Genomic DNA, 18,123 nt, shown 5'->3' on the forward strand with positions numbered 1-18,123 from the left:
TTCAGTCTCAGTGGACTGCAGGTTTCCCCAACCTTATAAACCAGATGTCTCAAACTGTAATCCTCGAGGGACGGTGTCTTGAAACATTTTTCCATGTGTCCTTGTTGCAACAGACCTGAATACAATTAGTAGGTCATTAGCAAGAGTATAGAACTTGACTGCATGCTGAAGTGGCAACCCCTAACCCTACTCAAGTAAATTTAAGTAAATGTAGGTGTTTAGAAAAAAGTACTTCTGAAAGTACTTTTATTGCACCATGTTCATTCATTCATGAGCTGCTTCAACATGAATCAAATGGCTGAATTGCCACCTCACCATGCAGTCAAGTTCTATACTCTTGCTAATGACCTACTAATTGTATTCAGGTGTGTTGCAACAGGGACACATGGAAAGGTTTCAGGACACCGGCCCTCGAGGACTGCAGTTTGAGACTCCTGTTATAAATAGTACGTTTGCACAATAACTCAATAACACAATCATTAATTATGCAAATTGTCATGACCATTGATCAACAACCGCTTGTGATCGGTTCATCAGCAACAGGTGAGTATGATCATCAGCAGGTGTGGCTGTCTCCAGAGAGGGAACCTCTCAGACCCCAGCGCTGTACAAAACCTAGGACACAGGCAAACACAGAAACACACATAAAAGGGAGAGAGAGACAGGGAGCTCTAGGATGTAGGGAAACAAACAGAAATGGCAGGTTCAGCCAGCAAGGACAGAGGGACGGTGACAATAATCAGTCACAATATAACTGTTAACTTATAAAAATGTATCAACTTACTTATAATCTTTACAAAATACGGAAGGGCAGGCCGCTTGACCATGATTTTTTATCAACTGGTCAAAGGCGTAGAGCAGGGGTGGCAGACATAGTGCCCACTGGCTGATTACAATTATATCTGGCCCTTGGATTCGCTGGCCAGTGACGTCTGACCCAGTCTGCCAATCCTCCTAGAAGCCCCTCCACAAAATGCTCCAATGATATCCAGCAGCCTCCACCCTCCGTTAGGGTGGATGTCATAGCAGCGTGGTGTAACAGGTTTTTCCATCCAGTGTGTCAAATAGCTGACATGGCTACACCAGTGTATTGTGATGTTTCACCAACATGTATCAGATGCTGTTGTTGCCATCCATGTGGGCACCACCAGAGACAGCCCCTGCCAGAGCAGAAATCTGCGCTTGTTTTTTTGATGCGTTCTATTTATTAATGATTATTATGAGCAAACTATGACTTTTTGCATTCTGTTTGTTTTTTTTTATCTTTACTAGCCACTCTCTAAATCACACTCAAACTGCAATTAAGAAACCAAACTTCTTGGAAACTGTTGATTCTGTGACTTATAAAGTTCTTAAGTAATCCAGGTAAAGGTTAACTTCAATTCTTGATTTATTCTGTAATCTCTGGTCATATCTTATTCCCCTCAGTTTATTTGCTGCCATTGTCCCTTCTTTGTAATTGATTGTATTTCATTGTTTATACTCAGCTGCTGCCTTTCACTCAGTATTTTGAGTTTTTTATGGACTTATCATAAATTGTCTTGAAATTCAGAAATTATTTATGTTCTCGTTCCTGAGTATATTATGTTTGAGTGCCTCTGAGTTTGATAGTTATAGCTCTTGATTTCTTGTTATATGTTGGTTCTTCTTTTTGTGACCAGTCTGTCCTTCTATCCATGTCCTGTCTTCAGCATCTTTGTGCTTGTTTACCTTCAGTTTCTCCAGTCTGTCATATCCCCTGTATGGTTTCTCTGGGTCTGTGAAGTGTCAGTCTTTGTTTCGGTGTTGACTTACCTTTGGTTTGTGTCTAGTTTACAGACTACAAACTAAACATGAAACTATAATCTTTTTATATCCTGATCTCTCCTTAGTTTGCAATATTTAGTTATCTTCATCATTGGCCCTGGTCATGTCTCCGTATCTACTCTGTGCCCTGTCTCTATGGTTGTCTGGTCTTCCTGTTATTCACATGTCTGTGTTTACTCCTTCCCTCTGTGTTTAAGTTTATGTGTCTGGAATCTGGGTCTATCTCTGTTTGTGTCCTGTCTTCTTTTGGTAGTCTCTTGTCCTGCGTGCATTGTGTTTCAATTCTGTTGCCCTAGTCTTGTTGCCTGGTGTGTTCTATCTTCCCGATTAACTAATGATTATTTAAGTCCTTAGTTTCCTTCTTTCTTTTTTGCAACCTCCCTATAGGTGTCTGTCCTGTCTGTTTGGTGGTTTCCTGTGTATTTCTTTAGTTAGCATTTCCAAGAATATGTCCAATTCTCATGACAGTTTGCCTTTTTTGCCGTGTTATCTGCCTTTTTGCTTTGCCAAAATCCAGATCACATGAAGACCCATTCAACAGCTCATTTGGAAGTACTGACACCTGCTGGTTATTCAATGTACAGCAGCCCTGCTGTGATATTACATATGGGCTACATGCCAGTCGATATATAAACATAAAGATGTACCAAATTGCAGAATACCCATATGATGTCCTGAATAAGCCTATCTGTGATTGATTAAAGATGTATGTTGTCATTGTGAGATACTGTGTCAAAATGCTCCCTAACAGCTGATGTTAGGGAACACCTCGGATCCAGTTTAAGCAAGAAATCGATTCCTGCATTTTCAACAGATCGAATCACATAAAGAGTTCCCTCATTTCAGTGAAACGGGGCCTCATTTATGTTTGGTCATGCCATATTCTGTAACCTGATAAGGGCCTTGACATGGACTTCATTTGGACATGCCCCCTATGCTCAACACAGGTCTTGGGGTTTCAGTATCAGACGTAGCATCACTAGTTCCTTGAATTTCCTTTCCTTTGATTTCCAGCAACAAAGCTGTGGTTTAACTCTAGTTACTCACCTGAGTCCTGCAATATTGGCTCCACAACTCTGCCTTCCATGCATAGCGTCACATGACATTCCTTTTGTCACTCACCACATTGCTTTAAGTTTGGGGGGGGGGTTCACATAGCTTTACTATATTGAGTTGTCATGTTTTCAGCTTTTGTCAGCAGCATGTTTTGACAAAGGAAATTAATGTTAATACATTGACTTTATAGTCAGAATTATCTTGACAGTCTTTTACTGCATATAAAATATGTCTTGATGACTGATTTATTACCTTTCATGAGGGAAAGTTTTAAAGTTCTGTATTTCAAAGCTGTAACAATATGAGATTTGCATTTATTTATAAAGTTATTGTAGAAAATCCAAAGAAAATATGCAATAAATAATTGTGTTAGCTGAATTCATGCATAACTTTTATTATCTAACATGCATTATTAGTCTAAGTCATCATATAGGTAGTTATACGGCGATATCACACAGGGATTAGTGTGCTCAATTGGCCAACAAACTTGCCTGACCTGAACCCCATATAGAATTTATGGGGCATTGCCAAGAGAAAGATGAGACATGAGACGGAACAATGCAGAAGAGCTGAAGGCTGCTATTGATGCATCCTTTTCTTCCATAACACCTCAGCCATGCCACAGGCTGATAGCATACATACCACGCCGCACTGAGGCAATAATTGTGGACGATCGTGGCTCAAGAGTTGGGAGTTCGCCTTGTAATCGGAAGGTTGCCGGTTCGAGCCCCGGCTTGGACAGTCTCAGTTGTTGTATCCTTGGGCAAGACACTTGACCCATTACCTGGTGGTGGTCAGAGGGCCCGGTGGCGCCAGTGTCCGGCAGCCTTGCCTCTGTCAGTGCGCCCCAGGGCAGCTGTGGCTACAATGTAGCTTGCCATCACCAATGGGTGGATGACTGGATGTGTAAAGCGCTTTGGGGTCCTTGGACTAGTAAAGCGCTATACAAATACAGGCCATTTACCTTTTTTTTTTTTAAAAAGAGGACCCAAACTAAGTACTGAGTACATATGTATGATTATACTTTTCAGAGGTCTGACATTTTTCTATTTAAAATCCTTGTTTTATTGATTTAGAGATTAGATTAGATTAGATTAGATTAGATTAGATAAAACTTTATTAATCCCTTGGGTGGGTTCCTCTGTTTCCAGTAGCACAGCACTGACAGAAGTTGCAAAAGAATGTAAGCAGAAATAGAAATATATCATATATACAGATATACACATATATAAACACAGAGACATATATAAATATAATAGTGATAAATAGGATAATAGGAATAAACAGGGAATTGCACATTTCAACTATTTTAAGTCTATTGCACCGTTTAATATGGAAAAATACTGCACAGTGAAAAGGGCACTGCAGATTAGATGTTCTCGCCTTCAACTGTCCCCCTGTTTCTCCTCCCTCTCCCCTCCAGCGAGGAGTTAAACAGTTTAATGGCGTGTGGGACAAAGGAGTTTTTAAGTCTGTTGGTCCTTGACTTTGGGAGAAGTAACCTGTCACTAAACAGACTCCTCTGGTTGTTTATGACCGTGTGCAGATGATGCCCAGCATTGTCCATAATGTCCAACAGCTTCTTTAATGTCCTCTTCTCTGTCACTGTCACCAGAGTGTCCAGCTTCATGCCAACCGCAGAGCCAGCCTCCTGAGGAAATACAGTTTGCTTTGGCCTTTTTATACAGGTGCTGCGTGTTGCATGACCAGTCCAATTTGTTGTCCACCGACAGCCCAAGGTACTTGTATGTGCTGACCACCTCCACCTCCTCTCCCTCTATCTGAACCGGCAGTGGACATGGTCTGGACCTCCCGAAGTTCACAACCAGTTCCTTGGTCTTTGAAGTGTTGATTTCATGTAATATTCTAATTTTCTGCGATTTTGAATTTGGGGTTTTTATAAGCTGTAAGCTGTAATCATCGAAATTGTAACAAATAAAGACGTGAAATACCTCGCTTTGCATGTAATGAGTCTATATCACATATTAGTTTCACCATTTTTCTCTTTTATACCTCTTTTAAAGGTTTTAGTGAAGTTACATTGTCATGGTGAGATAAAGTTTCAACAGGGTGTAATTATATGTGTGTGTGTGTGTGTGTGTGTGTGTGTGTGTGTGTGTGTGTGTGTGTGTGTGTGTGTGTGTTATAAACGTCAATAACAGGCCTTTTCTGAAAGTATAAAATAGGGTTTGAATTCAAGTTATAGCAGACTGTTGGCACTCTGAAATGAAATGCAGCCCCCCTTTGGCAGACAGCTTAAAACAGGAAATGTACACGCCAAGTTCACCCAAAACATCCACAGCAACCACCACAGCAATGTCTTTAAGAGTTGTAACCCCCCCCCCCCCCCCCCTGTTTAATGTTATAGAGTCTGCCAAACAGAATCTTGTATAGGGCCTCAAAAAAGTTAGAAACGGCCCTGTCCCATTTCCAGTGAAGGATTTTTTGTATCCGCCATCTTATCCTGATCATGTTTTTGTATGTTAGTAAGACTGCTGTACTTCTTTCTAGGATTCCAGTGAAGTGGGTGGTTCCAGCTGGAAAGATTTGAAAATCCTCCCGAAAGAGTCGGAGATGGTGTCAGAAATTTGCAGAGACAAACAACTGAGTAGAAGCAGGTAAAACAGTACTGTAATGACAACACAATAGATAACAGTATGAACTGTGTTTAAGTTTTGTGCTTAGGTTGAAAGTAACCACCTCGATCAGTAGCGGTCTGTCGTGATGGAGCGAGAGTTGAGCCGAAAGGCGACACTCTCAGTCTACATTTTAACCATGCTCGGCCCGAGGCAGGGCTGGACTGGTAATCTGGTTAACCGGGCATTTTCCTGGTGGACAGGCACACTTTCGGGCTTATGGACCGACCAGGAAGCAAAGGCAGCAGCCCGTTTCTTCATTTTCATTACTGACACTGGATTGCCCAATCAAATTTCTTACGTAAAAAAAAGTAGGAAAAAGTTTAGTTTGGAAGAAGTGGCGAAACGATGGAGAGAAAGGTTTAGTGCGTATTTGGGAATATTTCACGTCACTGCGAGCCGATTTAAGCCTAAACAGTAACACATGATACGCAGTCCTGTTCGTTTATTAATCACCAGGGGATGTCGCATAAAACGAGATTAAAGAGGCACAATCGTGTCCAATAGGGGTTAAACTTGTTCGTTGCGGTTTCGGTTTGCACACTGCTGATTTGCACACTTGTGGTTTTTAACTTAAATTTATACTTGATATTTAATTTTAGTTTCATTCTCGTGTCTTTTCGGAAATTGCACAGCAATACGCATTTCACTGCATGTCATACTGTGTATGATTGTGTATGTGACAAATAAAATTTGTATTTGAGCTAAAAAAAAAGAGTAGCGAACATAAAGGGATGTTAAAGTTAAAGGATGTTAAAAATGCAGGCAACTTAAAATGCAACGTTTCTATCAACCCAACAAACATTAGCAAACACACAAACTGTGTGTGTGTGTCATGAACCGAAGTTCCGAGCGCAGGCAGGACCCAGTAGCAGAACACACACACTAGGGTAGGAGCGAATAAAGAAAGTAATTTTTATTGCAACTAAAGGTGTCCCGTGAGGGTAGCCAGAAAAACAACGGATGAAACCAGACGAAACCGAGGGACCGCACAGGGAACGCCGAGAGCGGGGCTGTGAGAGGCTGTAAAACAAAAAGAGAGACAGATTACTGGGGTGCGGAAAAAAAGGCAGCATACGAGGGAAGGTGGAGTGTGCGTCTCACGGTGATAGCCGGGCCGAGTGAACCAGAGGGGGTGGAGCTCCAAAAGGGGTCGAGACGGCGAAGCTGAATGTGAACCAAATCTCAGGTGGACAGGCAGGTGGCTCGAAAAAAAACACGCCGAGTTGTGATCGCTGAGAGGCGACTACGGACTGGCGTGGAGCAGCAGGTAGGGCAGGATTAAATAGTCCACCTGGTGATCGCCTGGGATGGGATGCAGGTGTGGGGTTAGCAGCCACGCTCGTGGGCGTGGACATCCCAGCAGCACCCCGGACGCCGGGCCGCGGACCATGACAGTGTGTGCTATGGTCCCAGGGTCGTTTCCACAGTGTTTGTTGTTAATAGAGTTTTGAGTCTTGTTTACTCATTATTATGTTGTTTGTGTTATGTTTACTAGTTCTGCTTGCTTGTGCTTTTAGTTTATTTGTATATATCATGTATCAGTGTTTGTATTTTAGGTTGTCTTGGTTGTTAAATGGTCCTGTTCATGCCTTTGTTTTGACTGTTTCCTTAAAGGTAAGGACTCCTCGGTGGGATTTGATAAACTGGAAATTTCAAGCTTACATGTAAGTCCTCATGTTTTTAAATCAAATGTATACATGTGACATTATGTTTTTCATATTGTGAAACCTGCTGCAAAACAAACTAAGCTAGACTAACTATGTCAATTAAAGATTCCATGAAAATGATCTACAGGTAATGCAGGACAAACAGGTTAGTATGCTGCACTGTGATGGATTTAAAGGGGAAAAAAAAAAGAAAAAAAACCAGTCTGTGACTGGTGCACAGTGCCAGTCTAGTATAAAAAGTATACTGTTGGTGTGGAAAATGTAAATCACGCAGGATAACTAAAGAAACATTGGCTTACATCTGGTTCAATTCAGGTGTATACATCCACAAAGAGCAGCAGGTCAGCTGATCACAGCCTGTACGTTATGAAAATCTACTGGAGCACTCAAAATAAATTATTGTAAGTTATGCTGAAGAACTATTGCTGAGAACTACTTAAAGAGATTTTAAGAAAGTTTGCCTAAGAGAGTTCAGGCTGTGTTGGAGAATAAAGATGGTCATGTAGCCTATTTGCCAGAAAATTCACTGGCTCTGGCATGACCTTCTCTCTATTTTTTTAAGTCACTGTGATGAAGCCTGAGATATTGATCGGGGACTTTAGGAACCCCTGATACTTTTCTTGCAGTATGATGGCAAAGACATTAAAGGTAGATATACAGGGAACCTGACAAGTAGGGACCCGGAGTTAGCAACATCTCCCAAAAACACGAAGAGGAGAGTCCTGGCCCCTAGCCCTGCAAGTGTAGCAGAAATGATGACGGCAGCAGCCGTTCTTCTTTGCGTGAGTAGCTTAATGTTGTTTGTGTGTAATTTACGTTGAGTAGGCTAACCACGTTATTAAATTAATGCATGTAAGGTGAACTAGCAAACATCATCATAGCTACATGCGGCTGTCTTCTTGTTTGATGGCAGATACTCCCTTCACCCTGGCCAAAAAGGCTAAAATGACCAAAGAAAAAGTGGAAAACAGTTAAACATGAGAGGTTTTTGGACAAAGTTTGTGTTTTTTCCATTGTTTAAGCACTGCTTCCAGCCAAGAGTGATACCATAAATCCCCTATAGCTGCAGAAAAGGCTAACATTGTTATCTTTTTACAAAAAACCAGCCGAACATGAGAGGTTTTTGGACCAATTTTGTGTTCTCCATTCTTTAAGCACCGGTTTAAGCACCGGTTTAAGCACCGTTTAAGCACCGGCACCGTTTCAAAAGTACCGGTTTGGCACCGGTATCAAATAAAACCTAAACGATACCCATCCCTACTGACAAGTGAGAGATTTGCTGCTTTCAGAGACAAATAGTGCAGACAAAATATAAATGGCAATATCATAGTCCATATGAGAATATTAATTATGTCTGTTTATTATAAATATATTTTAAAGTTGTCTAACTTCTAAAACTGTGTTGTAATTTCCATGTATTGAAGTGATTTTGATGCATTTATTTATTTGTATGTTTTTTCATGGAAAAATCCTGCAGTGTTTTGCGAGACCCTCAAGAAACATGGAATGCAAAACAAAGTTTATGATAACTTGTATGCTTTTTACAAGTAACATAATGAGTCACCTCTTGGTTAACAATTGCTTTACAAATAATGTATACCTTTATAAGAAATTGCAGAGAAGTCATTATTACGGTGCCATTCCCTTAATTCTCTTTCAGTCATCTGTAGCTCCGTGTCAGGTGCTGAATGGAAGACTAATGTTGTAAAAAGCATTGACGCTCTGGTTACATCCTATGTTGTGGTACCACAACACTCATTCTCCCATACTGAAGGAAACCTGCCTACATCCAGACTCAGAGGAATCTGGCATGAAAAAGATGGCACAAAAAAAAAACATCTATCATGAGGATCCTACACTGATTAAGGACAGCTTTAAGGACCGAACAAAGCTGGTGGGACTTCTGGGCCAGAACAACTGCACCTTAGAAATAACCGATGTTAAAGATCATGACAATGGCCCTTTCTGTTGAACTAGTGCAAACAGAAAGCAATGACCCCACCAAGGACAAGTTCTCCTTTGTTGAAGACTGCAAATTTTCAAATCTACACAAGACTGATATTCTCTTCTTCCATTCAGAAAGTATATCAAAAAATAAAATAAAAATTTAACATTGGAGTCTAGATGATGAAGGGTGCGCCCTCTAGTGTTGCTTGAAGGTTTTGTTATGTGGCTGTATTTTTGGTATTGTCTGTCTCACCCATTTGTATAAATGACACATATACATATAAGCATGTATGATACTTTTACTGAAATAATGCCATTATTTATTTGTAAGATATACTTAGCACTTTATTGACATTACACACAAGGAAAATCACTTTTTACAATGATGGCTCGTATTTGTCAGATATAAATTGTATGAATAATTCTAAATAAATGTCTATTGGCATTAATGCTGTTTGAATAAAGTCCACTTCGACAGCTGTGGTTTGCTTTGGTTATCATAGTAAAATGTAGTGTTTTGATTTCTTTAGTGTCAATCAAACATCCCAACATCAGAGAAGAATGGCCAAGCAGAAAATTATGAAGGAATTCTTTCTGCTTTTTGCAGGTAACATCACTGGTCAGCTATTTATTTCCAGTCTCTTTATGCTTAATGTGTATAATTAAATAATTTCCTTGTTATTTTAAAAATTATCTTTCAGTCATCTGTAGCTTCGTGTCCAGTGATGAATGGAAGGCCACGGTTGTAAAAAGCATTTATACACAGGTTGGATCCTGTGTTGTGGTACCATGTTCATTCTCCCATACTGGAGGAAACCTGCCCTCCTCCAGACTCAGAGGAATCTGGCATGAAAAAAATGACAAAAAAAGCAACATCTATCATGAGGATCCTACACTGATTAAGGACAGCTTTAGGGACCGAACAAAGATGTTGGGAGAGCTGGGCCAGAACAACTGCACCTTAGAAATAACTCAAATTAGAATTCATGACAATGGCCCTTTCTGTTTCCGGGTTGAACTAGTGCGAACAGAAAACAATGACCCCACCAAAGACAAGTTCTCCTTTGTTGAAGACTGCGTTGAGTTGGACATGATCAGTATGTCACCAACTTTCCATGACTTCAAACATCTATACCAGTTTTCTGTTAAATCATTTTGCCTCTTACTTTATGTCTGACTTTTTCATTTTCAGCTGAGCCTCCAAAGCCTACATTGATCAAACCAAAGACAGCCACTCAAGGAGAGCCCTACATTGTCACCTGTTCAGTCATCCACACCTGCCCCACTCATGTTCCTAAACTCACATGGAATATGGATAGTACAAAGGTCATTGTGCATCATAAAGATATTAAACATGGAAACTGGGAGACACAGTCCATCCTGACAGTTATTCCTGAGGAGAAGGATGACAACAGAGAGATAACCTGCACTGCTGAATTTAATGGAGGGCTGAAATCATCTGAAACTTTCACACTCCATGTAAAACGTGAGATCCTTTCAGTAGTTTACTTCCAATATATTTTTTAACCCTTAACTTTGCATGATTAAGAAAATGTTAATATCACTATTAAAAGTATGTTTAGATGAATGTTGTCTGTATTCTAAAGAAGCAATAGCAAAAAAACAAAAACAAAAACCCAAGCAAATACCAACTCTGTCTATTTCCAGGTATTGAGAACTGTAATCACATCATCATTCCTGCTGTAGTGGGGATTGGTACAGCTCTGCTCTTTGGCATCTTCTGGATTTTCATGGAAAAAAAATACAAGTGAGTCTTTTTTATAGAGAATCAAGCTTTCTGTTAACAAGGAGGAGACATTTTTCCTCTCATCAGTTCTACAGTACTCTCTTTAATATATATATATACGGAACGTAAGTAGAAAAATATTTTGGATCAGATGCAGTTGGTTTCTGAGTCTGTCATCATATATGATAACAATATAATGATTGTTTTCATTTATCACAGCATGTGGAACAGGCTTTCCAGGTTATCTCGGAGGTGAGAAAAAAAATGTTTCTTTTCTTTTGTTTTTACAGTTTGGAGCATTAAATGCGCATGCATGTTTTGATTTTTTAAATGCAAAATATTTGGAATTTTACATCCACACACATCTTCAAGATTACATTTCTAATTAAATTACTCTAAGTCCTTCTGATTAAAGGCTTTTGAGTTTTTGGCTCTCCACTGACTTCACCGCTAACTTTCCGTGCACAAATGCCTCAATGGTCTCACAGTCATTTCAAGCAACAGGGCAGATTTTTGTTGGTTGTTTTGATATTAAATTTAAAATTTAATATTTTCGAAAAGTCTTAGAAACTGATGTAGAGTTAGAGACACATTATGCATTTTGTTTTTCTTTTTAGTTGTTTTTCACTTTTTGAAAGTTCCTTGTGTTTCATGTTTGTTTTCCCACACATCTTTGAAGGCTCCGACTGGATCAAAGGACAGAAACAAAACAGCCCTGTTCCCTTCTGTTTCTGTATTTTGTTCTTTGCTTAAAATCGCACATATATACTTCAAACATGTATTTTCTTACTTTTCAGGCAATGACATGAAATCAAGAAGGGGACCAAAGTCAAATGGTTACATTCTTCTTCCCATTTGCATATCAGCTTCAGTAAAAATAAATGAATAATAAGAAAAATGTTTAAAAAACAAAACAAAAATATAATATAAAAAGCTATAAGAAAAAAGGAAGACAGGAACAGCTTTTTCTTCAACAATTAGCTTCTACCCTTTTTCATTAACTAGTGTGATGCTTTCTCTTTGTTTTCATGCTTGAAAGGATGTGCTATCATTTTTGCTTTATGCCAGAAATGTTAAGTAATGTAAGCCCACCACTTCCTGTTTTCTAAACAGATGTATCAGTACTGTAAGACTCTTTTTGAACAATAAATCTTCATTTATCCAGAGACTGAATTTATTGCTTAAACAATAAAGACCTTCAGTACAATTTACATTTAATTTACAATTACATAATATTCAACAGTGAGTAAAGTACCTTTTTCATTCAGATCAAATACAATATGAATACAGTGTGTGTTGCATGTTACTGTTAAATTGAGGAAGACCTCGAATAACAAGAAACCTGGGCCCGTATCCTTAAAGAATCTTTGTGCAAAAAGTGGCTCCTAGCGGCCAAATTCTAAGAAAATTCTCAGAGTCATGACGTTTTCTTAGAATTTCCCCTAAAAGTGACACAACAATCCCAGTTAATATAAAAGCTATTCCTCAAGATTCCTAACGCTTAAAAGGGCTCCTAAGGCAAGATCTGCTAAGAGCAGGGAAGAGGACTTTTAGTGGCTTAGGAGTTCCCCTAAGCAGCTGCACAAAATGGCCAACAGAAGAGGCAGGAGAGATGTCCTGCAAACACTGGATGACAGGGAATTATTGAGACGCTACAGATTGGATCGTGCAGGAATCATGTTTGTGGTGGATCTCCTTAGAGATGCAATTACTTCACCAACTCGACGCCACAACGCTATTACACCGGAGACGAAAGTAATCACAACCCTGAGGTATTTGGCAACCGGGAAAATGCAACAATGCAGCAGTGATGACTTGGGTCTGCAATCACAGACATTGCTAAAAGCTGAGCCGTGTTACCCTCGTTAAGACCACACTGGACTTGTAACGTTGTGATTTCTACTTCATTAAGGACAGCCCCTTGAGATAGGCCATCTTGTTTTCAACAGGGTCCATATGGGAGTGAAAGTACAAAATATGCCAGCTAGGATATTAATATGAGCAAATAAGACACGAATCATTATTTGAACAGGGTGTAATGAGTTTAAGTTTTCACATATTTTAGATTCTAATGTTAGGCTATAACCCCTACAGCTTACTATTCATTTTCCAGATATTTTCTTGAATGTGAAATATTATTTACAATTACAGTCAGCATAAGATTAGAGTGTATAATTATGTTTATTGATTTGAGGGTACATCCTTTGCTCGTTATCACCAAAAGCTCATTTCCATCAAACTTGTAGGATCAACCAATCACGGCTTTTGAAATGATGACTCATACCTAGCAACGGGGTCAACCACACCTCCTCACTGAGATAGGATTTTCCATCCATTCCTTGCTCAGAGTTCACTGAAAATGTTCTGGAATCACTTCTAAGCTAAAACTCCTGGCAAGGAATTTTTAGGTTAAGTTAGGAGCTCTCTGAGAGGATTCTCAGAAGCTTTAGGGATACGGGCCCTGGTCTTCTCATAGGCATGTGTGTAACTCTTGTTTTTTGTTTTTTTTTTGCCTGTCCCATTTGGTTCTTTAGCCGTCAGAATTGTTGTCTGAAGATCAACAAGGATACCCAAGGGATTTACTTTGCCAAATGGATCATCACGGCCTTGCCGTATTGGTCCATTTGATCGACCTTTGTTGTTATTATTTATTTTATTTTATTTTCAGTTGTTACAGACAGGACAGATATGACTGGGGGATAGGAAAAGGAGAAAGAAAGATGAAGGAAAAGAAAAACAGAAGGGAAGAGGGACAGTGAGAAACTTAAAAAGAGAAAGAAAAAACAATCTCCTGGATCAACTGTTGAGAGAAAAAGAAGAGAAAACAAGCAAAAAAAACCAAAACAAAGCAACATACTAAACACAACACCATCGCATTAATCTAGCTAAGTGTAAACAGCAGTAAATACTAAATATTGAATGTTGTTGTGCAGCACGCAGGACAGACAGTGCACAATGTGCTTTGAAGTAGCAGCCAAGAAAGGTGTAGTTTATGTCTATGAACAGTGAACACCTGTGTGCACACCTGTGTGGATCAGCGCGCTTGTATTCAAAAGGTTTCCCCATGTAACGGTCTGCTAGAGGGTGTAGAGGGCCATAGCCCCGTCCCCCAGGGCATGAAGCAGGTATGGAGGAGATCCAGGTTCCAGATATCCAGAGGCCCCAGAGTGCGAGAGCCCAAGGAGGACCACCAGAGGGGCATCCGTGCCACCCTCCTGGGAAGAGCTGAGGAGAACCTCAGACGAGTGGTCACCCAGTAGTCACAGAGCAGAAGCCAGAGGGGGCTGCACTGGCGTGCTAGAGTGAACCGAGCCGCAGGCCCAGAGGCCCAAGGGGCCTCTACGCCCTGGAAGAGGCCCTCTCGGTGGCTACTTGGCTGAAGTAGCCACCGGGAGTGAGCTGGTACATACCTGAGCACCCAGCCCTGGACACCAAGAACCACCAACGCACCGACCCCCGAGGGCATCAGTCACCGGCAGGTAGTGTGGTGAGGGGAGATAGGCCTCCATACTTTGGAGGGCCTGGGAGTTCCCAGAAAGGTGGAATCTAAGACCCGACCTGACATATAGACACAGACAAACAGGCACACACAGACACAAACATGCATTCCCACCCTCATGCACACATATACAAATACTCAGCACTCACCCAACGTAACTCTTAACCATGATTTAAAGAAAGTTTCCATTTATTTTAAGATTTCATCTTCACATGTCACAAAGGTTCATTTATCATTGGTTAATGCATTAAAGATATTTAAAACACAATATACTAATAACCATGAAATGTTTGAATGACTTGTTTGTTATGCATCTCTCTTATATTTTGTGATTTGTAAATGGCAATTGGACTGGCTCTTCTATAGAAGACAGGGAAGGGTTACTGAAAACAAGCCCTGTGATGCCACTACAGCACAAGACAGAGACAATTGTTTGTCTCGCTATAAGTCTGTGTGTGTCAACTTGTGCAGAGGAAGTGAGATTACTATAAAAATCTGATGTATTTAGAGATTATCTGTAGTCTTAACAGAGTCGTGAGTAATGGAAAACTATACTTGAAACTCAAAGACTCTTATTCACACTCTAACTGCAATTAAGAAACCAAACTTCTTGGACATTTTTGATTCTGTGACTTTATTAAATCCTCTAGGTAGAGGGTGACTTAATTTCCTGATTTATTCTGTAATCTTTGGTCTTTCTGTACTTCCGTCCATTCATTTGCTCCCATTGTCCTTTCTAATTGATTTTAACTCATTGTTTATACTCGGCTGCTGCCTTTGACTCAGTATTTTGAATTTGTTATGTACTTATCATAAATAGTCTTTAAATTCAGAAATTATTTATGTTCTCGTTCCTGAGTATATTATGGTTAAGTACCCATGAGTTTGTTAGTTATAGCTCTTGATTTCTTTTTATATGTTAGTTCTTCTTTTTGTCTCCAGTCTGTCGTCTCCATGTCCTGTCGTCAGTAGAATTATACTGTGTAGCATCTGATTGATGTGTGAGGAATACTTATGCAATACGATAACAAACATCTCATTTAAAAAATTAAACTACAAATAGCAGGACACTGAATTGACTGAATAGCTGGATGAACATGAAAAATGTTTATTTGAATTTTAGATTCACATATCCAGCTCTTTTTCTTTTTAAAGTGTACCTCGCTGATGCATCACCACAGATCATCTTTAAGAGTTGTAACCTCCCTGTATAATGTTATAAAATAGGGGCGGCCAAACAAAATCTTGCACAGGGCCTCAAAAAAGTTAGAAACGGCCCTGTCCCATTTCCAGTGAAGGATTTTTTTTCATCCACCATCTTATCCTGATCATGTTTTTGTATGTTAGTAAGACAGCTGTGCTTCTTTCTAGTATTCCAGTGAAGTGGGTGGTTCCAGCTGGAAGGATTGAAAATCCTCCTGAAAGAGTCGGAGATGATGAACAAATCAAATTTCTCACACAGCTTGTAGATAAAAAGATTCATTTGGAATGTCGAGACAACGCCGGTCTATGCGATTCTTTTGGTCCTGGTAGAGATCACCCTGAGATGTTTCCATGTTTTACACAATCCTTTTATTACCCATTATTCTTACAGATGCATCTGGAGATCAGCACACTGCATTCCTATGCAGTCCTATGCTAAAGGCTGATCTAAAGAACTCCACACAACAGTACAGTTATAACCTCTGGTCTCCTCCCCCCTACAGTAAACACCCCCACAATGGAAATACACTAGTACAGTGGCCAAGGGTGCTGACACCCTGACCCCCATCTCCTTTTAAGGTAGTGCCCGTTTGCCCTTTGTCTGCTCCTCACCCTCAGTAACTCTTGCTACTGTCCTGGGGGTGGGGGTTGATTGTCCTTCTGCCCTGTACCTCAGTTCTTTGTTCCCATCCCAGGCCTTTTTTGCTATTTTGTATTCTTACACTCATTAACCGCAATATTATAATGTTGCAAGCAATCACAAACTATATTCTCTTTACCTTTGATGTACATTAAGAATCTATTCTCAACAGGAAGAAGGTGGAGAGAAAGGTTTAGGGAATTATTCACGTGCCTGTGAGCCGATTTAAGCCTAAACAATAACACATGATACACAGTCCTGTTCGTTTATTAATTACCAGAGATGTCGCATAAAAAGAGATCAAAAAGGCAAAACCGTGCACCATAGTCAGGGGTTAAAGTCGCTTTTTGTTTGTTTGTTTTCAGTATCATTGAAGTTATTTCTTCTCGGGACTTGCACAGCAATAAGCATTTCACTGCATGTCGGACTGTGTGTATTATTGTGAATGTCACAAATAAAATTTGAATTTGAGCTACAAAAGAGTAGCAAGCATAAAGGGACGTTAAAGTTAAAGGATGTTTAAGTTGCAGGTAATTTCAAATGCAACAAACATCCGAAAGCACACAAACTATGTGTGCGCTATGGTCCCTGGGTGGTTTACACAGTGTTTTTTGTTAATAGTTTTGAGTCTTTTTTATTCAGAAGAACAGACAAAACTGACTAACTTTTGTCAATATCAAATAAACTGAGAACTAAAAGGAAATTCTCAATCTCTCCTTGTTGTATAGCTTAGCTTTTCAAACAGTTTTAACGGTTACTTTAGTCTGACAAAAGCCGAATGACGAATTAGCGCTTCCAGTCAGAGACTGAGGCTACGTCCACACGTACACGGGTATTTTTGAAAACGGAGATTTTCCGTTTCCGTTTTAAAAAATAATCCCGTCCACACATAAAGGCAGAAATGAAGGAAAACGCTGCTATGAACATGCCAAAGCAGCAGGTGGCGCTAGATTCCTAACCGTGCAGAAATGTTGGCCAATCAGAAGTCTAGAAGCCTCGGTGGGAAAAAGTAAACAAAGCTGGGGCATAGAAGCAGAACCGAGTCGTATGTGTGGAGGGACAGTAACTGTGTGTATATGTAAGCATTTAAACACTGCAGAGAGTAGAATTAACAGTATTGTAGAAATTCATTTCACCGAAACAATAACGTGGCGCACAGTGTGACGCATGCACCAGTTCATTGTATTTCCAGACTTGCTTTCGGCACAATTTACAGTGCACGCTACTCTGTTTTTTGTCAGACTTGAAATAGCCGAAATACCTTCACACTACGGAACTTCTATGGCTCTTCCGTTCGACAATCTCTCCGGCGTTGGAACCATTATCTGTTTTCTCTTCGGTCACGCTCGGTTGATTTTTCTAGTCGGCACACTCATTTCCTCCATTACCCGCTGGCTTCTTCCCAAACAAACACACATGCGGCTTGGCACTTGTGCTGTACGTTACAAGTCACGCGACGTGACGCTGCGGCTGTGATTGGTTCGGCTCTGCGCTACTTAATTTGGATTGGCTGATCTTTTTTTTTTTTTTTTTTTTTTTAAGAGGACAAGAGCGGCGAGGTCTATCGCGATAGCTTAATTTCTCTATCGAGTAAAAGTTATATCGCGATACATATCGTTATCGTTCTATCGCCCAGCTCTAGTTTCAATGCAAACATTTTTATACTCAGCATATGTCAAATCACCCTAAATTACTGTAAAAGTACAGTTTAACAAATGTATTAGCGGTTATCCCATTCATTGAGCTCATCTCATGGCAAACTGCATCTTACGAGCAACCAAAGAAATTGTTGATTTAATAGTGAAAACAAGAAAGTAACATTTTCAAAAACATCTCAGCTTGGTGACGCTTCCTTCAGGTGTGCAAATCACATGTCTCTGCAGAGTGGTTTGAGTTCTGCAGGGCGTCATACATGTCTC

At 40.0% G+C, this 18,123-nt stretch overlaps 1 protein-coding gene across 2 annotated transcripts; it reads left to right on the top strand.

Annotated features, from left to right (window-relative positions):
- The first annotated feature begins 427 nt into the window (after positions 1 to 427).
- LOC309717802 (myelin-associated glycoprotein-like) lies at positions 428 to 12,028 on the top strand. Of its 2 annotated transcripts, XM_082552659.1 has the most exons (9): positions 428 to 446; positions 5,374 to 5,480; positions 7,116 to 7,165; positions 9,646 to 9,722; positions 9,817 to 10,212; positions 10,308 to 10,601; positions 10,784 to 10,883; positions 11,082 to 11,114; positions 11,660 to 12,028. In XM_082552659.1, the coding sequence occupies exons 4-9, from the start codon at positions 9,677 to 9,679 to the stop codon at positions 11,664 to 11,666; spliced, it is 876 nt and encodes a 291-aa protein (XP_082408785.1). In that variant the 5' UTR covers positions 428 to 446; positions 5,374 to 5,480; positions 7,116 to 7,165; positions 9,646 to 9,676; the 3' UTR covers positions 11,667 to 12,028. The 2 variants fall into 2 exon arrangements, with proteins under 2 accessions (XP_082408785.1, XP_082408784.1); XM_082552658.1 differs by lacking the exon at positions 428 to 446 and having other exon boundaries at positions 5,317 to 5,480.
- Positions 12,029 to 18,123: the final 6,095 nt, after the last annotated feature.

The sequence above is a fragment of the Aulonocara stuartgranti genome (assembly GCF_965226115.1).
Source record: "Aulonocara stuartgranti genome assembly, chromosome: 11".
NCBI lineage: Eukaryota > Metazoa > Chordata > Actinopteri > Cichliformes > Cichlidae > Aulonocara > Aulonocara stuartgranti.

What these genes read in the sequence shown, in the direction of transcription:
- LOC309717802 (XM_082552659.1), top strand. Translation starts at nt 9,677, where the DNA reads ATGGCCAAGCAGAAAATTATGAAGGAATTCTTTCTGCTTTTTGCAG. An exon ending in TTTCACACTCCATGTAAAAC is followed by an intron (nt 10,602 to 10,783) that starts GTGAGATCCTTT and finishes GTCTATTTCCAG; the next exon opens with GTATTGAGAACTGTAATCAC. An exon ending in TTCATGGAAAAAAAATACAA is followed by an intron (nt 10,884 to 11,081) that starts GTGAGTCTTTTT and finishes CATTTATCACAG; the next exon opens with CATGTGGAACAGGCTTTCCA.